At 41.0% G+C, this 24,060-nt stretch overlaps 1 protein-coding gene across 1 annotated transcript in view; it reads right to left on the bottom strand.

Moving 5' to 3' along the window:
* Nucleotides 1–4,476: 4,476 nt before the first annotated feature.
* The window catches only part of CFAP53 (cilia and flagella associated protein 53), a 34,386-nt gene continuing 14,802 nt past the window's right edge, over nt 4,477–24,060 (bottom strand). The window contains exons 4-8 of the mRNA XM_025364940.1: nt 23,115–23,418; nt 22,391–22,609; nt 14,874–15,090; nt 10,517–10,619; nt 4,477–4,886 (exon numbers count right to left, since the gene is read on the bottom strand). Coding sequence (XP_025220725.1) covers nt 4,658–4,886; nt 10,517–10,619; nt 14,874–15,090; nt 22,391–22,609; nt 23,115–23,418 — 1,072 coding nt within the window. The 3' untranslated portion in view covers nt 4,477–4,657. The remainder of the gene's footprint in view (nt 4,887–10,516; nt 10,620–14,873; nt 15,091–22,390; nt 22,610–23,114; nt 23,419–24,060) is intronic.

Raw genomic sequence — 24,060 nt, 5'->3', positions numbered from 1 at the left:
GGTGCATGTCCGAGGCACAGAGGAGGGTATTTACAACCCATAGTAACATTAAACACAGTGCCTTCTTCTCCTGGTTGAGTGGGTCATCTGTAGCTCCAGGCTACACACTGTCATTAGTACAGATCTCCACAGGAGCATCCATCCAGGTGAGAGATCAAATAAGTGGAGAAAAAGGCACATAAGCCCAATAAGAATAATAATTTACCAGGGCTTTTTCCCAACCCTAGTAAGCCTGAGGGTTCTACAGGAGATCAGGGCTAATCTCAATCTTTACCTCAACTGCACAAGACAGACATTCCCAGAGTGGCCATTTATAGACCTCCCCCAAGGAATGCATTCTTTCCCCAGGGTATTAATATTACTATTCCTTGCTAGGAAAAGAATTTAGTGATATGTTTCCTACTTGCATGTCCATTTATAGACTCTCTGCAAGAAGAAAAATATGGCTCTTTTTGCCCGACCCCGCAGGCAGTCAGACCTTATGCTTGTCTTCCCTTGTTCCATAAAAAATCACTATTATTCTGTTCTTTTTCAAGGTGCACTGATTTCATATTGTCCAAACACACATTTTACAATCAATTTGTACAGTTAACACAATTATCACAGTGGTCCTGAGGTGACGCACATCCTCAGTTTACAATGATAACAGGATTAAGGGATTAAAGACAGGCATAAGAAATTATAAAAGTATTATTTGAGAATTGATAAATGTCCATATTAAGATGAAATCTTCACAATTTATGTTCCTCTGCCATGGCTCCAGCCAGTCCCTCCATTCGCGGTCCCTGACTTCCTGTAACAAAAAGTACCAGACCAAGAGACAGGAGATTTCTTTGGGCTTCTGTTTCTTGCAAAGTTAAAGACAAAGACCAAAAAAATTTTTTTTCAGAGGCAGGGTCTTGCTCTGTCACCCAGACTGGAGTGCAATGGCACCATCAGATCTCACTACAGCCTCATCCTCCTGGGCTCAAGTGATCCTCCCATCTTAGCCTCCCAAGTAGCTGAGACTTGTTTCCAAACTATATAAAGAACTCCTCCAACTCAGTAATAAGAAGACAACCCAATTAGAAAATTGAGGAAAAGATCTGAATAAATACTTCACAGAATAAGACATATGATGGGCTAAGAAGCTCATGAAAAAATGCTCAACATCACTAGTCATTAGGAAAGTGCAAATTAAAACCACAATGAGATACCTTCCACAGTCACTAGAATTGCCATTACAAGTGCTGACAAGGATGTGGCAAAAATGGAACCTTCATACATTGCAGTGGGAACGTAATATGATGCAGTCACTTGAAACAGCCTGGGCCGGGTGTGGTGGCTCACGCCTGTAATCCCAGCACTATGGGAGGCCAAGGCAGGTGGATCACGAGGTCAGTAGATCGAGACCATCCTGGCTAACACAGTGAAACCCCATCTCTACTAAAAATACAAAAAATTAGCCGGGTGTGGTGGCAGGCACCTGTAGTCCCTACTACTTGGGAGACTGAGGCAGGAGAATGTCATGAACCCAGGAGGTGGAGCTTGCAGTGAGCCCAGGTTGTGCCACTGCACTCCAACCTGGGCAACAGAGCGAGATTCCATCTCAAAAAAAAAAAAAAGAAAAGAAAAGAAACAGCCTGGCAACTTAAGTGAAAAAACACCATAAGACCTAGCAATTCCATTTCCACATATCCAACCAAGAGAAATGAAAGTGTATGTTCACACAAAGACTGGTATGTAAATGTTCATAGCAGCCAAAACTTAGAAATAATGCAAATGTCCCTGAACTAGTGAATGGATGTGTAAAATGTGGTATATCCATACAATAGAATACCACAGAAATCAAAAGGAATAAACTACAGATGCATCCTGTATCATGATGAACCTCAAAAACATGTTAAGTGAAAGGCTAACATGAAAGAGTACATATTGAGTGATTCTATTAATATGAAATTTGAAGAAAAGACAACTGTGGAGACACAAGTTGGTCAGTGTTTGCTTGGCACAGGGTAAAGAAGTAGGGTTTTGTGTAAACATGCACAAGAAAACTTTTTGGGGGTGATGGAAGCATTCTAAAACTAAATTGTGGTGATGATTGCAAAGCTCTAAATTTACCAAGAATCACTTTATAAATCACTCACAATGGGTAGACTTTATGGTATGGAAATTATACCTCAATATAGCTTTTAAAATACTGTCTAAAAGAATAAATTTCTCTAGAATTTTTACATAAAACATTGGCCAAGCTACTAGAAATAAAGCACTGTTTTATTTAGAAAGTAATATCCTGCAGAAAGCTTCTCTGAATATCCCATGGAAATGATGTAATGAATCATGTGAATATGCAGAAGATGAGCATTTACCAAAAGGTGTTAATCGGTTTGATTTTTTTAAAAAGGGTTTTGAGATCAAGTAAGTATGAGTAACAGAGGATTAAACAAAGGTAACTAGGTTTCATTACTTTAGGGTTTCCTAGAGTTTTAAAATATTTCATTGTGTCTAATGACTCTAGGAAAAGGATGTAAATTTCAGACCTTTCCAGATTTGTTTTTCACAAAAACTGGTGTAACAGAAAACATATTTTGATATATGAAAAACACAGTGCAGTGCAGAGGTAGAATGCCAAATTGACTATTGATGAGAATCACCCAGTAACTTCTTAATTTCTTTGACTTCATTTAGCTAACATCTCCAGGTTCACAACTTGAGAGATAGGTCAAGTGTTTCCCACCACAGAGGCAGTTTACTGGTTTGTTGCTTAGACCAAAAGTTTGGAGTTCTATTTTATGACTTTCTTTCAAGCCCTACACTCAACATACACATCCATCAGCACATCTTGTTGGCTCTACCTTTAAAATAGAATCTGACCTCTCTCACAGTGCCCAAGATACAACCCGTATTCATTTTCTATTGCTACCTAATGATATACCACAAAACTTAGTGGCTTAAACTACAACAAACATCTGTTATTTCTCAGTTTCTGTGGGTTGGGAATCAGGAACACCTTGACTGAGCAGTCTGGCTTAGATCTCTAATGAAATTGCAGTTAAGTAATCAGTCAGGGCGGTAGTCATCTGAATGCCTAACTGGTGCAGGGGCTGGAGGATCTTCCAAGGTTGCTCATGCACATGGCTGGCATGTTGTCCTGCCTTTCGGTGGAAGGCTTCAATGCCTCCCCACATGGGCCTCTTTGAAGGGCTTCTTGAGCATCCTATCCTTACCAGCATAAGTGGCTGACTGAGCTGCAGTGTCTTTTATGACCTCGTCTTGGAAGTTATACTCTGTTCTATTGGTCCTGCAGATCAGCTGTGATTCAGGGAGGTTGGACATAAATACAGGAGAAGATCATGGGGAGTCATCTTGGAGGCTGGCTACCACACTACCACCACCTCTTACCTGGATTATTGTAATCACTTAACATTATTTTTTTCTTTTTTGAGACAGAGTCTCACTCTGTCACCCATGCTGGAGTGCAGTGGCGCAATCTTGGCTCACTGCAACCTCTGTCTCCCGGGCTCAAGTGATTCTCTTGCCTCAGACTCCCAAGTAGCTGGGATTATAGGCGCACACCACCACACCTGGGTAATTTTTGTATTTTTAGTAGAGGCAGGGTTTCATCATGTTTGTCAGGCTGGTCTCGATCTCCTGACCTCAAGTGATCCACCCGCCTTGGCCTTCCAGACTGTTGGGATTACAGGTGTGAGCCACCATGTCTGGCTGCAATCACTTAACATGCTTGTTTCTGTCTCCCTGATGTCTATTCTAGCCATAGCAGCCAGCAACCCTCTTATATCATATTGTGTTGCTCCTCTCTTGAAAACCCTGTAACAACTCCCTTTAGTGAAGCAAAAGTCAGCCTTTACCATGGTTCCAAGGCCTTACATCATCTGGCCCCAACCTTTCTGATTAATCTATGTTTACTGACTCTACTCCAGCACAAATATTATGCCACAAATGCACTCAGCAGGCTTCTTCCCAAGGGACCTTGCACTGGCTTTTTCCTCTGCCTTAGATGATTACCCTGCAGATAATCCATGGCTAGTTCATTCAGACCTCTTTTCAAATATCAGCTGCTCAAAGAGGCCTTTTCTGATCATCACATATAAAATGAAACAGCACACCTGCCATTTCTACTTTACGGCACTTAACACTTGTTGCCTGTTGAGTATGTAAGCTCAACAAGAGCAAGGGGTATATTTTGTTTTTGCTGAAGTCTCAGGATCTAGAATAGTGCCTGGCACATGGGAGGCACTCTGAAAATATATGTTTAATGACTAAATAGGTGGGTTAATGAAAGTGGCTGTTAATCCCAGTTCTGCCTGCAAAAATGCTCTCTTAACACTGAATTATGTATATGAGAGAGAAGAGAAAGGAAGGAAGAAGAAATGGGCATAAGGGTAGACAGTTGTCAGCAAACGGAACTAGTCATAAGTGAGTTTAAAAAGGAGGCAAAGCGGGCAGGAAAATAACAACATGCGATGAAGTAGAGCATTTGGATTTGTAAGTCTGTGAACTCCGAAAACGGTGCAGGTTTATTCAAAGGAAGAAAATTACGTTCAATTAATTACACAAACTCAGGGAAAAAAAGAAGAGTTTATCCAGGAGTCAAAAGAAGCATACTGTAGTTAAAAATATTAAAAGACCAAGAAAAGATACATAGATGCTCACGGAACTATGGTGGAAGCTTACTGAGGCATGCCTTGCGCATGGGATGAATGTTTTGAGGCAGCACTTGATGGGTGGACAGGACCTCCTGGATCTTGTCCAAACACATCTTGTTTGCTGCTATCCCTGCTTCAAACTCTCGGCGTTTCTCTTCCTTCTCTGCTTCTTGGGACTGCTGCTGGTAGGCGATTTGCATCTGAAGTTGCTTCCTGTACTCCTGGGCTAAACATTGGCGTCTAAAGTATTAGAAATGTCAAAGCATAAAATTATAAAACTAAGCATTTAGATTTATTTAGAGCATTACAATTAAAATATAATTTGTAAAGTCAAATTAAAATTCCTATTAAAATCAGGGTGAGTGGAGAAGAAATAGATGAAAAACTCAATAATGGGTTTCTTACACAATAATCATTAATATAATCCTAGAACAAATATTGATTTTAGAGAGGAAATGCTTCTTCCCGGCTCGCAATGTTCACTGCTATGTGGGAATAGTTCTTGGTTTGCCTCCATCCCTTCCCTCACTCTTCTCTATGGGTAAAATTGGAAAGGATAAGCAAACTGCTCAATTCAACTTTTCCCCTTTCTTTTTTTCTTTCTTTCTTTCTTTCTTTCTTTTTTTTTTTTTTTTTTTTTTTTGAGACGGAGTCTCACTCTGTCGCCCAGGCTGAAGTGCAGTTGCGCAATCTCAGCTCACTGCCACCTTCACATCCCAGTTAAAGCAATTCTCTGCCTCAGCCTCCCGAGCAGCTGGGATTACAGGCACCCACCACCATGCCTGGCTAATTTTTGTATTTTTAGTAGAGACGAGGTTTCATCATTTTGGCCAGGCTGGTCTCAAACTCCTGACCTCAAGTGATCTGCCCACCTTGGCCTCCCAAAGTGCTGGGATTACAAGCGTGAGCCACTGCACCCAGCCAGCTTTTCCCCTTTCATCTTAGAGGCTGCTCCATCTGTTTTCTGCTCTGCTCTAAATCAAAGGGCCACATCCCTGCACAGGAGGCCTGCAGTGGTCTCATGCTGCTGGGGACTGGGTAAGTTAGCCTCATCTTATCATTCTGTTCAGTATTAACTAGACAATTTCTTGCATCTATAAGCCATATTTTAAATATATGACAGTTTTTTTATTTATAGTGTAATTTTTATTGTAATAAAAAACACATTATGACAGGCACGGTGGCTCACACCTGTAATCCCAGCACTTTGGGAGGCTGAGGTGGGCGGATCACCTGATTCAGGAGTTCAAGACCAGCCTGACCAACCTGGAGAAACTCTGTCTCTACTAAAAATACAAAAATTAGCCAGGCATGGTGGTACATGCCTGTAATCCCAGGGACTCAGGAGGCTGAGGCAGGAGAATCGCTTGAACCCAGGAGGTGGAGGTTGCAGTGAGCCGAGATTGCGCCATTGCACTCCAGCCTGGGTGACAAGAGTGAAACTCCATCTCAAAAATAAACAAACAAAAAACAAAACAAAACAAAACAAAAGTGTACAGTTCAGCAGTTAAGTCTCTTCATATTGTTGTAAAAGAGATCTCCAGAACTTTTTCATCTTGCAAATCTGAAACTCCCCTCCCCTCTTTCCTCCCCACAACCCCTGGTAACCACCATTCTACTTTATGTTTCTATAAATCTGACTACTTTATATGTCTCATAAAAATAGAATCATACAGTATTTGTCTTTTTGTGACTGGCTTATTTCACTTAGCATAATGTCCTCAAGGTTCATCCATACTATGGCATGTGACAGGATTTCCTGGCTTTTTAAGGCTGAATAATATTCCGTCATAAATATATACCATGTTTTGTTTATTCATTTCATTAATAGACCCTTGGGTTGCTTCTACCTCTTGAATACTATGAATAGTGCTATGAATATTTCTGTGTAAGTATCTCTTCGAGACCCTGCTTTTTATTTTTGGACATATACCCAGAAGTGGGATTGCTGGATTATGTAGTAGTTTTAATATTAGTTTTTTGGAGGAACCTCCATACTGTTTTCCATAATGGTTATATAATTTTACAATTTATAAGCCATATTTTTTTCTTTGTAGTTTCTTTCCTTTTTTTTTTTTTTTTAGACCGGTTCTCACTCTGTCACCCAGGCTGGAGTACACTACTGGAACAATCACACAATCATGGCTCACTGCAACCTCAACCTCCCAGGTTCAGGTGATCCTCCCACCACAGCATCCCAGGTATCTGGGACTACAGGTGCACACAACCACACCCAGCTAATTTTTTTGTTGTTGCTGTATTTTTTTAGAGACAGAGTTACACCATGTTGCACAGGGTGGTCTTAAACTCCTGGGATCAAGATCCGCCCATCTTGGCCTCCCAAAGTGGTGGGATTACAGGTGTGAGCCACCATGCCTGGCCTCTTTGTAGTTTCAATGGCTAGAAATATAAGCCACATTTTTAATATCAGCTGTGGTATAATAAGAATTATATTTGATCTTTGTTCCTACTTCTTGGCACAGAGCTCCTACAACTCTTGTAATTTCCTGAGTGGTAAAAGTATCTTTTGTCATTCATAGGAACACCTGATTTTATGCTAATAAGCTGACTTAGGGTAGGGCCCCTGGGTCGCCTCAGGATGGGGTTGGTCACTAGAAAGACCAAGTGATGAGGGGGTTAGGACTTTCAGCCCCACCCACTGACCTCTCAGGAGGGGAAGGTGGGGGCTGGAGATGAAGCTCTAAAACCTCTTGAACAAGGATGTTCTGAGGGCATCTGTGATGGTGACACAGAGAGGTGCTGAAAGGATGGTGCACCCGCAGAGAGCACGGAAGCCCCCATGCTTCTCTTCCACTTGGCTGTTCCTGAGTTGTGTCCATTGTGATAAACTGGTAGACATAAGTCAAATGTGTTCTTGATTTCTGTGAGCAATTCTAGCAAACTGTTGAACCTGAGGCGGAGGTCGTGAACTCCAATTTATAGCTGGTTGATCAGAAGGTGGTCTGGGACTAGCATCTGGCGTCTGAAGTGTTAGCAGTTTGTGGGACTAAGCCCTTACCCTGTGGGGTCTGTACTAACCGGGGGTAGTTACTATCAGAACTGAATTGAATTCTTGGACATCCAGTTGGTGTCTGAAGAATCAGAGAATCTGTTGTTGGGGTCAGAAAACACTCCATCAACTTTTATCAGAAACAAAGATAATGGGATTTTATCAGAAATAAAGATAATTTGGATACCCCTCTATGGTAGATTCTATTTTCCAAAGATGGCCACAGTACTATCTTCCTCCCCATATGTGTACTCCTAATTAGGGAAAAGGAATCAGGCTGGTGGAACCAGGAGAAAGCAAAGAGATAAAGCAGATAAGCTATAGGTCTGCCTTTGTTCATGGCTCAGGACATATAGCCCTCCTGTGCAGATAACATACAAAACTCACAAACTTCCTGCTTATCATCAAATGCTTCGATTTATCATCAAACACCTCAGCTGACAGAAGAATGCAAGTTAGCTCCCTGCTACCTTGGTGTTATCAAGTAGCCCAAGAACCATCCTATAAAATCTCCAGCAAGCCTTTGTTTCCTGATAGTCAGCTCCTCTCTTGCTGGCTGCCATTGCTTTCTTGCACTGAATTTTCCTACTTTCTCTAATAAATCTGCCTGTACCTACAACTGTCTTGGTAAATTCTTTCACCCCCATGCCACCAGCCTAGTTATGCTCTTCAGCAATGTGAACCTCTACTACCATTTCAAGAGGTGGAGCTTCTTTCTCCATCTCCTTGAATCAGGATGGGCCCTGTAACTACTTTTATGACCAATGGAATATGGCAGAAGTAATGCTATGCCAGTCCCAGCTGTAGCTCTTAACTGTAGCTCTTAGCTTCTTCTTCCTAGCTGTTGGTATACTTGTTATTGGAACTCTCCCTCTCAGAACAAGCCACCACATTGTGAGAAGTCCAAATCACATGGAGAGCCCACACATAAGGGTTCCAGGTGACAACTAAAACTCCTAGTTGATAACTGAGATCCCTGACTCCAGTCAGCATACACTGCTCCCTATATGAGTAGGTATCCTAGGTTGAGCCTTCAGATGAATATAGCCTCAGTCACGTGGATCTGACTTCAACGATATGAGATGTTCCAAGCAAGAACTACCTAGACAAGCCTTGTTGACCCACAGAATCATAAGAGATAATCATAAATTGCTTCAAACCACACATTTCAGGGTGTTTTGTTATGTAGCAATAGGTAACTGTAATACCTCTGCCATAATTTTTTCCTTATCTCTCCGCTGATTCAGAAGTTTAGCAGGGAAGAGATGTGATATTTATTGAGTCCTCCCAAATCTCCAACAGGAGACTTTTTAAAAATGAGAAGGAGGCCAGGCGTGGTGGCTCACGCCTGTAATCCCAGCACTTTGGGAGGCCGAGGCGAGGGGATCACGAGGTCAGGAGTTCAAGACCAGCCTGGTCAAGGTGGTGAAACCCTGTCTCTACTAAAAATAATAAAAATTAGCCAGGCGTGGTGGCACGTGCCTATAATGCCAGGTACTCGGGAGGCTGAGGCAGAGAATTGCTTGAACCTGGGAGGCAGAGATTGCAGTAAGCCGAGGTTGCACCACTGCACTCCAGCCTAGGTGACACAGCAAGACTCCATCTCAAAAAAAAAAAAAATATATATATATATATATACACACACACACACACACACACACACATATATATACACACACATATATATGAGAAGAAAAGATTTCCACAGCAGAGGCAGTAGCAGGAACTCAGAACAGTAGGACAGATATTGTTGTTTGTGACCCCAAAGTGAGAATAGGATCAGGCACATTAACCATACTTTTTCTAGAAAGAGAAAAGCTTATTTCTATGCACCAAGTGTGAGTAAGTCAAGGGACAGGCCCCAGGAACAGGGAGGGTGACCAGTAATCAGAGAAACCAGGTCCTCTTCCTCCACTACACTGAATGCCTGATTTAGGTATCATGGCCACCAGTGGGAAGAGAGTGCGATGGTATAAGAAAAGCTGCAGGGAGGTAGCCGCCTGTTTCCCCCACTTGAGCCTGGTTGTGATGATCAGAAGGAAACTAATCCCAGCCCTTGTCAGAGGAGGGCAGTGGTATTTCCCAAAGCATCCAGAGTTTTCTAATGCAGTAAGGCTAAACACATCCTCCTGGGGACATTTGTATGGAATCCTGTCCCTATAAGCCATTCTGCTAATCTAGCTGATTAGGCCAGCCTGCTTTTCAGGATTTACTTCATGGAGCAAAAAAAATCTTCCTATTTTATTAGGATTTAAGGTTGGTGCCTATTTTTTAAGTGTTTCAAATTTATTTTATTTTTAAAGATATTCATCCAGCCTAACAACTTATGTGTATAATCATAATATACATAATGGCAATGGAATTTAATTTTACGAAGACAGTTGGTGCCTACTTTTACATGAAATTTTGTAAACTGCTTTGAGCTTCTAGAAGGACAAGTGTAACACTAATGCAAAATAATGTCAATAATGCATGAATTATGGCACATGGTCTTCTATGTTGAAAATCTGTTTTAGTTTTTGTTTTTTTGAGACAGATCTTGCCTGTTGCCCAGGTTGGAGTGTAGTGGCACAATCATAGCTGCTGTGTTTAACTCCTGTACTCAAGTGATCTTCCCACTTCGGCTCCCATGTAGCTAGGAATACAGGTCTATGTCACCATATCTGGCTAATTTTTATTTTTATTTTTTTGTAGAGATGAGATCTTGCTACACTGCCCAGTCTAATCTCAAACTCCTGGCTTCAAGCAATCCTCCTTCCTCAGTCTCCCAAAGTACTGGGATTACAGGTGTGAGCCACCATGCCTGGCCAAAAATCTGTTTTTTAGGTAGCAAATGATGATATAGAAAACAAAATCATACCTTGCAAAATTCTCCTTCTCTTCACAGTTAAGTTCTTTAAGACTTTCATTTATGTGTTTCTGTTCCATAGCACGTTCTTCCTGTTCTTTAGCTTCTCTTTGCACTAAGAAAAGCAAAAGTAATTATATGTCAAATGACTTTCAGACAAGACTTGCCAACATGTTTCTGGGCACCAGAGTCATATTGTCTTCAGAAAGGTAGAACTGAGAATCATGGCTGGATCTTAGATTGATTAAGTAGAAGTACTCATCTCAATTGAGAAATAAATTGGGTTTAGACTCATATATGCTACAATCTACAGATTTCCTCTTAATCATATTTCATTGAAAATCTATAATTACCCTTTTTCATATAAATTACCAATGTTAAAACACTTCCTACTTTTCTCTCCTTGAAGACAAACAGTTCATTGCCATTCATACTAATAAGAGTTTATTATAATTTATTATTTAATATATATATATTTATTATAAAATAAATATTATTTAAATATATAAAGCTCTTGGCTGGGCGCAATGCCTCATGCCTATAATCCCAGCATTTTGGGAGGCTGAGGCAGGTGGGTCACCTGAGGTCAGGAGTTTGAGACCAGCCTGGCCAACATGGCAAAACCCCCTCTAAAAGTACTAAAAGTACAAAAATTAGCTGGGCATGGTGGCACGTGCCTGTAATCCCAGCTGCTCAGGAGGCTGAGGCACAAGAATCACTTGAACTTAGGAGGTGGAAGTTGCAGTGAGCCTAGATCGTGCCACTGCATTCCAGCCTGGGCAACACAGTGAGACTCCGTCTCAAAAAATAAATAAATAAAGCTCTTATAAGTTAATAAATATATTTAAGCATCCAAACAGAAAAAAAAAGACAAAGGAAACAGAGTTTACAAAATAATAAATACAACTGGCTAATATACATCTGAGATGTATATATCTTTGGTACCACAGTCTATTTCAGAAATTTATCTTAAACAACCAGATACAATCCAAAAATAACTATGTATGGAGACAGTAACCTGGAATTCTAAAATAGCAGTAAAAAGATTAGAAACAATATAAAGGGTCATTAGTTGTGTTTAGGTAAAATAAGTTACGGTCCATTTTTATAACAGATTTCTAGGCAGTCATTACAAATCTTATAATTGACAAAAAATGACTTAAAATATTTTCAATAAGTGAAAATTATAGACCATAAAACAGTATATACTACATGATTCTAATCTGTGAAGGAAAATTATATATGTAGTAAAAATACTAGAAGAAAATATAGAAAGCTGTGAATAGTAGCTATTCCCGGGTGGTAGAACTATGGTTGATTTTGTTTCCTTGTTTATAAATGGTCTCAATAAATTTTCCATGTTTTTCCAATATTTTACATAACATTTATCGCTTGTTAGATATGAGTTCTAAATTTTTCTTCAAAGAATCAATGTCAGTATGTTCAATTCTTTGCCTTGTACTTTTAAACTTAACTTCCTCATAAAGCAACCTTTTTTGATCACCTGTTCCACCCTGACTCATTCAGATTACCTGCTCCACCCTGACTCATTCTGATCACCTGCTCCACCCTGACTCATTCTGATCACCTGCCCCACCCTGACTCATTCTGATCACCTGCCCCACCCTGATTCATTCAGATTACCTGCTCCACCCTGACTCATTCTGATCACCTGCCCCACCCTGATTCATTCAGATTACCTGCTCCACCCTGACTCATTTTGATCATCTGCCCCACCCTGATTCATTCAGATTACCTGCTCCACCCTAACTTATTCTGATTACCTGCTCCACCCTGACTCATTCCGATTATCTGCTCCGCCCTCATTCTCCACCCTGACTCGTTCCATAACCATTTTTCCCGCCAGACCACTCAGCCTGTCACTCTCTTAAATTAGCCAATCAGAATTAGGTTAGCCTGTGTGGTCTAACCCTAGCCAATAGCGGAACGACAGGGCAGCAGGGGCCATGTGAGTCAGGAATAAGAACTCCTTCCCCTCCCTGGTCTAGGTGTGCTCTTGCTAGTGTTCCATCTTCAAATGAGCACCCTTTCTGCAGAAAGTAAAGATGGCCTTGCTGAGAGATCATTTGTCTCTGTGCTGACTTTTCTTCCTGGCACCGATTGTCTATTTCTAACATCACTGATGAATATAAAAATCTTTTCAGCGTATAAACTTTCTACTCGGTTTCTAAAAGTTCCATCTGCTTAACAATTTTCTACTGCTATTATAACTCCTGGAGTGAAGAATTAATGAATGGGACCAGGATAAGCTTCCTCTTGCGAAGACCACTAGTGTGAAATCCAGTGGTACCCTAATAATAAATGTGTCCATGTGTTTATTGCCTCTCTGGTCCATTGGGCTGGACATGGAAATGGCAGAAATATGGAGGTGGAAATTCACCCTCTCAACAAACACCCTTCTGTGACCAAGCACTGCTTGAAGCTGAGGGAATACAGTGGCATAGTGTAGTAAAATAATAGAGACATAATGTGGCTATAAGATTATAGGTAGCCATAAAGTTAACTTAAGCATCTCACAGGGCTGACACTATGTATCACTTAGCAGTATGATGCAACCTAGTCCAGGGATTTCCAAGAGACAAAGGTCATTCAGCACAGATATAACTTTCAGAAACCTTGAAACAAAGCTTACCCTTACAAGAATAGCTTAAACTCCCTTTATGAAAGAAACACCTAGTAACTGACGTGGATTGAATGTAAGTATTAAAAAGGGGAAAGATTCTCCAAACTTTGAGAATAGTCTCCAAATAAAGACCCTGCTGGCCAGTTGGTCATCTGAGATGTGAGCAAGCCACAGTGCCCTGGAAAGAGGATTTATTTTAAATGGGGGAACACAGAGGGCTGCTCAAGGCATGAGTCAATTGAGCTGGCACTGAAGGATGACTAGATTTCTCATGATCAAGAGCATCATAGGCAGAGACAACTACATAAACAAAGGTATAGCATTGGGGGAACCAGCCCTCAATATTTCAACATAGGTCCTTTCTATTTTCCCTAAGTGTCAGCCAGTCTGAGAAATAGAGAAAGAGTACAAAGAGAGAAATTTTACAGCTGGGCCTACGGAGGTGTTATCACATATTGGTAGGACCATGATGGCGACCTCGAGCTGCAAAACCAGCAAGTTTTTATTAGGGATTTTGAAAGGGTAGGGGGTGTATAAACAGGGAGTAGGTCACAAGGATCACACGCTTCAAAGGGCCATAAAGATCACAAGGCGAAGGCAAAATTAGAATTACTGATGAGCGTCTGTGTCCCGCTGTGCACACATTGTCTTGATAAACATCTTAACAGGAAACAGGGTTGGAGAGCAGAGAACCGGACTGACTAGAATTCACCAGGCTGGAATTTCCCAATCCTAGTAAGCCTGAGGGTACTACAGGAGACCAGGGTGTATTTCAGTCCTTATCTCAACCACATAAGACAGGCATTCCCAGAGCTGCCGTCTATAGACCTACCCCCAGGAATGCATTCCTTCCCCAGGGCTATTCCTTGCTGGGAAAAGAATTCAGTGATATTTATCCTACTCGCTTTCTGCAAAAAGAAAAATATGGCTCTATTCTGCCCAACCCTGCAGGCAGTCATACCTTATGGTTATCTTTCCTTATTCCCTGAAAATCGCTGTTATTCTGTTCTTTTTCAGGGTGCACTGATTTTGTATTGTTCAAATACACATGTTTTACAATTTGTACAGTTAACACAATCATCACAGGGTCCTGAGGTGACATACATCCTCAGTTTACGAAGATGACAGGATTAAGAGATTAAAGTAAGACAGGTGTAAGAAATTATAAAAGTATTAATTTTGGGAACTAATAAATGTCCATGAAATCTTCACAATTTATGTTCAGAGATTGCAGTAAAGATAGGCATAAGAAATTATAAAAGTATTAATTTTGGGAACTGATAAAAGTCCATGAAATCGTCACAATTTATGTTCTTCTGCTGCAGCTTCAGCTGGTCCCTCCGTTTGGGGTCCCTGACTTCCCGCAACAGTATGGAGAAAACTTTCAAAAGAAAAGCGGGACAGATACAAAGGATAAGAGGGAGCTGTATGTCTGTGCCCCACCTTCTCACTCTTCATTCTAATCACCAAGGCACACAGTATTCAAATGATGTACTGTTCCTTTAACCTTGAGAACTTCTCCCCTGTGACTGGAATCTGCTGGTATATAAAACTCTTCATATATATCCAACTAGATAAGATTTGCAAAAACAGGCCTCCTGCCTTCATCCTTTTTGCATCCCTCATGGTGTTTTACATAATAAGTATTATGGTTGTTAGTATTTTGGTTGTTACCTAAATTGAATTAAGAGCAAGCTATAACAAAACTGTAATTCAGTTCCTTACACTTTTCTTGAACTTGAAGTTTTCTTGTACACATGACCTCATCCACAAGCTGTCTCCTTGCCTCCTTTTCAAGTCTCAGCTCCTTGTCCTTCTCAGCCAACTTCTTTTCCTTGTCTTCCTCTAATATTCTGTCAAATTCTTTCTCCTGAGCTTTTTCTTCCTCACGTCTCTGTGCCAAATATTTATGGTATATCTTCTGTTCTCTTATCATATCTTCCTATGTAACATAAAAATTCATATTGTTAAAATTTTTTGGTGTGATAGTGATAGTAAGGATACATTTAAAAACAATCTTTAAAAGCTCCAATCCCAATCTTTTAGAACTATGTACTGAAACATTTACAGATGTATGTCTGAAGTTTATTCCAAAATACTCAAGAGTAGGGGGGAAATGGGTAGGGATATAGAAGAGACAAGAATGGCCATTAGTTGACGGTTGTTAAAGTGAGGTGATGGACACATGGGGACTCATTGTGCAATTCTTCGTATTTGTTTGAAATGTTTGATAATACTTGTTTGAATAAGTTAACAACGTGTTTTTCAAAGTAGTTGCCAAATAGTTTTCAATGATACAGCTTTATTCTCATTTACTTTAATTTAGGTATATGAAATCTTAATCGGATCAACAAAATAAGTCATTTCTACTATTATAGCACTGTCTCTCTGGCTGGTAGTCATTTTGTACTTTATTACAGCAATTATAAATCTTAGCTACACTTTGGAACCACCTGAGGAGCTTTAAAAAGTATTGAGGGCTGGCCGGGGGTGGTGGCTCACACCTGTAATCCCAGCACTTTGGGAGGCCAAGGCGGGCAGATCATGAGGTCAGGAGATTGAGACCATCCTGGCTAATGTGGTGAAACCCTGTCTCTACTAAACATACAAAAAATTAGCCTGGTGTGGTGGCAGGCACCTGTAGTCCCAGCTACTTGGGAGGCTGAGGCAGGAGAATGGCATGAACCCAGGAGGCGGAGCTTGCAGTGAGCAAGATCGCACCACTGCCCTCCAGCTTGGGCAACAGAGCAAGACTCCATATCAAAAAAAAAAAAAAAAAAAAATGTACTGAGGGCTGAGTCCCACCCCCAGAAATTCCTATTTAATGGATACCTTTTAAGTTCCCCCAGGTGATAGTAATGTGCAGCTAAAGTTCAGACCTGCTATCTATTTAGTGCAAGCATTTTTAGTTGGCTACTGCCATGTTGCAGTAATCATCTGACAGCAATGAGTTTATCCAACACCAAGGTTCTAGATATTATTAAATACCTGATATGGTTTGGCTCTGTGTCCCCACCCAAATCACATCTTGAATTGTAATCCCCATGTGTGAGGAGAGGGACCTGGTGGGAGGTGACTGGGTCACGGGGGTAGTTTCCCCCATGCTGTTCTCGTGATAGTGAATTCCCATGAGATCTGATGGTTTAAAAGTGTGGCTTTCTTCATTCCTTCCCTCCTGCCACCACATAAGACGTGCCTTGCTTCCCCTTCCACTGTGATTTTAAGTTTTCTGAGTCTTCCCCAGCCATGTGGAACTGTGAGTCAATTACACCTTCTTTTTTTAATAAGTTACCCAATGTCAGGTAGTTCTTTACAGCAGTGTGAAAAAAGACTAATACCATTTCCCACTAAAAATAACCAACAATCCTTGGGAAAATAATCAATTATAAGACTGGAGCAGAAACTGAACAGGATGAGCCTAGGACATCTTATTGTGTCAGAATCAAGAAAACTATCAAAGTCTATTGGAGGACAGCATCAAAAGAACAAGACAGCCCACTTAAAGGGACTCCCACGATCTAGAATCAGGCAATCTGAGCACCAAAAAGAAGAGTGAACTAATAATCCACTAAAAAACTACTGAAATTTGGCCAGGCACAGTGGCTCATGCCTGTAATCCCAGCACTTTCGGAGGCTGAGGTGGGTGGATCACTTGAGGTCAGGAGTTGGAGACCAGCCTGGTCAACATGGTGAAACCCCGTCTCTACTAAAAATACAAAAAAATTAGCTGGGTGTGGTGGCACAAGCCTATAGTCCCAGCTACTTAGGACGCTGAGGCAGGAAGATCGCTTGAACCCTGAAGGCAGAGGTTGCAGTGAGCCAAGAATATGCCACTGCACTCTAGCCTGGGTGACACAACAAGACTCTATTTAAAAAAAAAAAAAACTATTAAAACTACAAAATGAGTTTAGCAATGTTGCAGGATACAAGACCAATATACAAAAGTCCTTGTATTTCTATTTGACAGCATCAATCTAAAATGAAATTAAAAATTTTATTTCCAAATAGAAATGTTATCCTTAGGAATAAATTTAACAAAGTGTTAAAATGTATACTCTGAAAACTAGGAAACATTACTGAAAGAAATTAAAGAAGACCTAAATAAATGGAAAGACAGCCTAAGTTCATGAATCAGAAAAAAATACTGTGAAAATGGCAGCACTTCCCAAATTGACCTACAGATTCAACACAATTTTTATCAAAATCTCAACTGGCTTCTTTGTAGAAATTGACAAGCTGATCCATGTAACTTCTAGATACGTGGATATTCAAGGGAGCCAGAATAGCCAAAACAATTTGAAAAAGAACAAAGTTTGAGGATTTACATTTTCTCTCTCTCTCTTTTTTTTTTTTTTTTTTTGAGATGAAGTTTCACTCTGGTTGTCCAGGCTGGAATGCAATGGTGGAGTTTCACTCTTGTTGCCTGGGCTGGACTGCAATGATGCGATCTCAGCTCACTGCAACCTCCACCTCCCGGTTCAAGCGATTCTCCTGCCTCAGCCTCTGAAGTAGCTGGGATTACAGGTATGCGCCACCATGCCCAGCTAAGTTTTGCATTTTTGGTAGAGACAGGGTTTCACCATGTTGGTCAGGCTGGTCTCAAACTCCTGACCTGAGCCGATCCTCCCGCCTCAGCCTCCCAAAATGTTGGGATTACAGGCGTGAGCCACTGTGCCTGGCCAGCATTTACATTTTCTGATTTCAAACTTACTACAAAGCGACAGTAATCAAGACAAGTAGATTTGTTATACTGGACTAAGGATAGATATATAGAGTGATGGAATAGAACTGAGTGTCCAGAAATAAACCTTCACTTTACTGTAATTGATTTTTGACAAGGGTGATAAGACAATTCAATAGGGGAACAATTAGAAATTATTTCAACAAATGATGCTGGAATAACTGGATATCCACATGCAGAATAATGAATTAGGATCCTTATCTCATGCCATATACAAAACTTAAAATGGATCAAAAGCTTAAATGTTAAAGCTAAAATTATAAAACTCTAACAAGAAAACAAAGGAGTACATCTTTGTGATCCTAGAGTAGGTAACTGTTTTTTAGATAGGACCCCCAAAGCATAAGCAACAAAAGAAAATCTAGCTAAATTGAACTTTGTCAAAATTTAAAACTTTTGTGATTCAAAGGACACCATCAAAAAAGTAAAAAGACAACCTACAGAATGAAAGGAAATAACTGCAAGTCATTTATCTGGTAAGAGACTTGAATCTAGAAAATATAAAGAACTCTTGGCCAGGCGTGGTGGCTCATGCCTGTAATCCCAACACTTTGGGAGGCTGAGGTGGGCAGATCACCTAAGGTCAGGAGTTCAAGACCAGCCTGGCCAACATGGTGAAACCCCGTCTCTACTAAAAATATAAAAAAATCAGCCAGGCGTGGTGGCAGGCGCCTGTAATCCCAGTGACTCAGGAGGCTGAGGCAGAAGAATTGCTTGAACCTGGGAGGTGGCGTTTGCAGTGAGACGAGATTGCACCATTATACTCCAGCCTGGGAAACAAGAGGGAGACTTAAAAAAAAAAAAAAGGGGGGGGGAGGGGAAGAAAAGAACTCTTACAACTTAATAATAAAAGGACCAATAACCCAACTAAAATATGGGCAAAGGACTTGAATAGACTTCTCTAAGAATAGAGAATAGCCTTCAAATAGATTTCTCCAAGGAAGATCTACAAATGACCATAAGCACAGGAAAAGAGGCTCAATATCATTAGTCACTAGGGAAATACAAATAAAAACCATAATGAGATACTACTTCAGATGCATTAGGATGGGTAAAATAAAAAAGACAGACAATAACAAGTGTTGGTGAGCATGTGGATAAATCAAAACCCTCATACACTGTTGGTGGGAATGTAAAATGGTTCAGCCACTATGGGAAATACTTTGGCAATTCCTCAGAACTTCAACAGAGTTACCATATGGCCCAGTAATACTACTTCTAGTTATATGTCCCAAAGAAAAATAAAAACATACGTCCACACAAAAATTTGTACATGAATGTTCATAGTAGCATTATTCATAATAGCCAAAAAGTGGAAATAACCCAAATGTCCATCAGCTGATATAATACATAAACAAAATGTGGCAAATCCATACAATGGAATATCATTCAGCCACATAAACAAATAAAATAGCAATACATGCTGGATAAACCTTGAAAACATTATGCTAAGTGAAAGAAGACAGTCAACAGGTCACATAACATGTGATTCCATTCATGTCAAAGTCCAGAATGGGAAAATCTATAGAGACACAAAGTAGATAAGTGGCTGCTTAGGACTGGAGGTGGGAGGTGAGGAAGAAGGGATAGCAGGATAGTGAAAATGTTCTAAAATAGAATGTGATGATAGGGGCACTTATCTGCGAAAACAATAAAATCCACTGAATTGTATCATTTAAATTGGGGAACTGAATGTTACGTGAATTATCTCTTGAAGCTATTAAAAAAATAAATAAAATGATTTAAATGTGAACAAAAAACTCAACAGGAAAAAACAAATCAAATAAACAAGTCAATTAGATAATGTGCAAAAACCAGGAGTTGGAGGCTGCAGTGAGCTATGATCATGCCACTGTACTCCAGCCTAAATGACAGAGTGAGATACTGGCTAAACAAAAAGAAAACAAAACAGAAAATGGGCAAAAGACATGAAGAGACATTTCATTGAAGACGACATACAGATGGAAAACAGGCTCATAAAAAGTTGTTCAAAATCATTAACCATTAGGGAAATGTAAATTAAACCACAATGAGATGTTACTACACATCTATCAGAATGGTTAAAGTGAACAATAGTGATAGCACCAAATGCTGGTGAGGATGTGGAGAAACCAGATTGCTCACGTATTGCTGCTGGGAACGTAAGATGGTACGGCTACTCTGAAAAACAGTTTAGCAGTTTCTTTAAAAAACTAAACATGCAATTACTATATGATATAGCAATTGCTCTTCTAGGCATTTATCTCATAGAAATGATGATTTGTGCCGGGTGTGGTGGCTCATGCCTGTAATCCAAGCATTTTGGGAGGCTGAGGTGGGCGCGTCACTTGAGGTCAGGAGTTTGAGACCAGCCTGGCCAACATGGTGATATCCCATCTCTACTAAAAATACAAAAAAAAAATTAGTCGGGCATGGTATCCACACCTGTAATCCTAGATACGCAGGAGGCTGTGGCAGGAGAATCACTTGAACCCGGGAGGTGGAGGTTACAGTGAGCCGAGACCACGCCACCACACTCCAGCCTGGGTGACAGAGCGAGACTCCGTCAAAGAAAAAAAAAAAATTGAGAATGTGTTGACAGAAAAACCTGTACTCAAATGATTATAGCAGCTTTACTCATAATAGCCATAACCTGGAAACAACTCAAATGTCCTTCAACAGGTGAATGGCTAAACAAACTGCAATAAATCTATACCATAAATACTACTCAAGAATAAACTGGGAGGCCGAGGCGGCTGGATCATCTGAGGTCAGGAGTTTGAGACCAGGCTGGCCAACATGGCGAAACCTTGTCTCTACTAAAAAACACAAAAATTAGCCAGACGCAGTGGCACATGCCTGTAATCCCAGCTACTCAGGAGGCTGAGACAGGAAAAGCGCTTGAACCCATGAGGCGGAGGTTGCAGTGAGCTGAGATCACGCCATGGCACTCCAGCCTGGGTGACAAGAGCGAAACTCTATCTCAAAAAAAAAAAAAAAAGAATAAAAAGAAGGCTGGGCGCAGCGGCGCATGCCTGTAATCCCAACACTTTGGGAGGCCAAGGCAGGAGGATCACTTGAGCCCAGGAGTTCAAGACCAGCCTGGGCAGCATAGTGAGACCCCATCTCTACAAAAAATAAGAAAACTAGCTGGGCATGGTGACTTGCGCCTGTAGTCCCAACGACTCAGGAGGTTGAGGTTGAAGTTATCAATTGAGCCAGGGAAGCTGAGGCTGCAGGGAGCTGAGATCACACCACTGCACTCCAGCCTGAGTGACAGGGCAAGACTGTCTCAAAAAAAAAAAATTTTTTTTAATAAAAATAAAAATAAAGAACTACTGATAGATCCAAAAAGTTGGACAAATCTCCTGAGGGTTTTGCTAAGTGAAAAAGACTATCTGAAAAGATTACATACTATATGATTCTACTAATATAACATTCCCAAAATAATAAAATTATAAAAATGAAGAACAGGGTTAAGAAGGGGGTGGGGCAAAAGGGAAGTAGGTGTGACTATAAAAGGTCAATATGAGAAATCCTGGTGGTGATGAGATGTTCAGTATCTTGATTATATCAATGTCAACATCCTGACTGGCATGGTACTATAGTTTTGCAAGATATTACCATTGAGGGAACCAGAGTATTGGGTACAAGGAATCTCTCTGTATTATTTCTTAAAACTGCATATGAATCTACAATCATATCAAAATGAAGTTTATCCAGGCACAGTGGTTCACACCTGTAATCCCAGCACTTTAGGAGGCCAAGGTGGGAGGTTCACTTGAGCCCACTCCAGACCAGGCTGGGCAACTTGGCAAAACGCTGTCTCTACAAAAAATACATAAATTAGCCAGGCTAGGTGGTGGGTGTCTGTAGTCCCAGCTACTCGGGAGGCTGAGGTGGAAGGATTGCTTGAGCCCAGGAGGGCGAGGCTACAGTGAACCATGATTATGCCACTGCACTCCAGCCTGGGTTACAGAGTGAGATACTGTCTCAAAAAAAAAAAAAAGAGAGAGAGAGAAGTTTAATTAAAAAACAAAGCACATGCACACTAAGAACCAGGTAAAAACAAGAAAAAGCACCTGTGGGAGAAACAAAACACTCTTAAAAGTTCAATCCAAATTCCAAAGGTACAGGTAGCTAAATCAATACTGAATGCCTTTCCCTACTCTTTTTGCCTGACCAAACTTCACACATCCTTTAAGGTTCAACTCAAATGTCACTTTCTCAGTGATGTCTTCCTCAAATTCCAGGAGTTCTCAAACATTAGTTAGCATCAGAATCACCTGGGGGAGTGTGCTGAAACACAGATTTCCTGTCCCTGTCATGATTTCGATTGGGAGATCCTGATTCTGGAGCCTGTGAATTTCTGTTTCTAACATTTTCCCAGATGGTGCTGATGCTGTTGGCTCGTGGACCACACTCAGAGTAGCACTGTTATATATTTGTAGCCGTCTTCCAAAAGACTGAGAACTCACAAATCCCTTCCAGCAGGTAGCAGGCATGAAAAAAAAAGTCTTACTCTTTTTTGTTTCTTTTTATCTGCCTCTTCCTGTAAGTCTTGAAGGGCCCTTTGCACGAGCTTCATGTTCAAGTCCTGTTCTTCTCTGTAGTCCTGCTGAATATGTTCTATCCTGTCCTGTAGGGCTTTTTGCAAAATGGTCCTAGTTTCCTGCTTTGCCTTCTGTTTCTTTAGCTTATCCTGTTCATTCTCATGTTTAATCTGTGCGTTGTTACTTTCCTAAAGTAGAATCATAATAAAGATAATGCATCAGTACAGTTGGACGAAGACAAGTTAGTGCATTTGATTTAGGAGACAGGAATAAAGGATTTCTGGAAATACACGCACACCTGGATTTAGAGAGGCTATAAGAAAGAAAACTTGCCTTTTCATAGTTGAATCAGCAATAAAACTGTGAAAATTGCCGGGATATGTGTGATTATAATGTAATAAATCGTTGTAGAGTTGAAAACAGGAAAGTATAAAGAGAAACCACTTTTAATCCCAGTACCCATCGTCTACCACCATTCACTGCCTGTGGGTGTGCTGGCCTTCCACATGTGACTCTTCTATGTACTCTGTACCATACATTTGGATACATTATTAAACGGCACTGAGAGTCCAAAATTAGAAATGTGCCTGTGAACTAGCTCAGGCCATCAGACAAACTGTACAGTAACAGGCCTGCAAACTGTGCTATACCCATGGCGTTGATCACCCTCTAACAAGCATTTTAAAGGCCCACCACGAGGCGCGCCTCCTCTTCCTTCAGCAGCTGTGCTGCCTGCCTTTGTGCCTTGATGCTGGTGATCTGGGCATTCAGCCCCAGGCGTGTGTTCTCCATCAGCTCTTTCTGTCTCCTCGCCTCTTGGGCTTCTCGCTTTTCCTTGGCTAATCGGTCTTCCTCCCAGAGCTTGGAGAACATCTGCTCTTCCACCAGCTTTTGCCTTCTCAGCTCCTCATTAAATGCAATCTGTGCTTTCCGCTCCTCACACACCTTCTTCTGATGGATACAAAACAATTCAACACGGAGCTCCTCACAGCGTTCCCTGAAAGGAAAATTTTAAAAAGACAAAACACAGCCTTTCATGAGGCACTGCTCTATTGAAGCACACATCTGTACAGTCACACAATGAAGCAAAAAAAATCAAAGACCTGGATGCAGGCCATCGGAGCACAGGAAACATGAGGGAGCAGCAGGGAGGCAAGCACCAGGATGGCACAGTCTGACTATGGAAACTGGAGTCAAGCAAAGGCAGCCCTGACTCCGTTTCCTGTGTGACCTTGGATCAAAAACTCAACCTGTTAACCCCAATGATTGACCTATTCACTTGACTTTGAGAACCTCTACTTTAGGGATGCTCACATTCTTTTTTTTTTTTTTGAGACAGAGTCTCACTCTATTGCCCAGGTTGGAGTGTGGTGGCACCATCTTGGCTCGCTGCAAGCTCTGCCTCTCAGGTTCATGCCATTCTCCTGCCTCAGCCTTCTGAGTAGCTGGGACTACAGGCGCCCACCACCATGCCTGGCTAATTTTTTTGGATTTTTAGTACAGACGGGGTTTCACCTTGTTAGCCAGGATGGTCCTGATCTCCTGACATTGTGATCTGCCCACCTTGGCCTCCCAAAGTGCTGGGATTACAGGTGTGAGCCACCATGCCTGACTGCTCACTTTTTTTTTTTTTTTTTTT

Source organism: Theropithecus gelada, chromosome 18 (assembly GCF_003255815.1).
Source record: "Theropithecus gelada isolate Dixy chromosome 18, Tgel_1.0, whole genome shotgun sequence".
NCBI classification, from domain to species: Eukaryota; Metazoa; Chordata; class Mammalia; order Primates; family Cercopithecidae; genus Theropithecus; species Theropithecus gelada.
The sequence above is the reverse complement of the archived record's forward strand: the minus strand, read 5'-3'. Positions and strand labels throughout refer to the sequence as shown.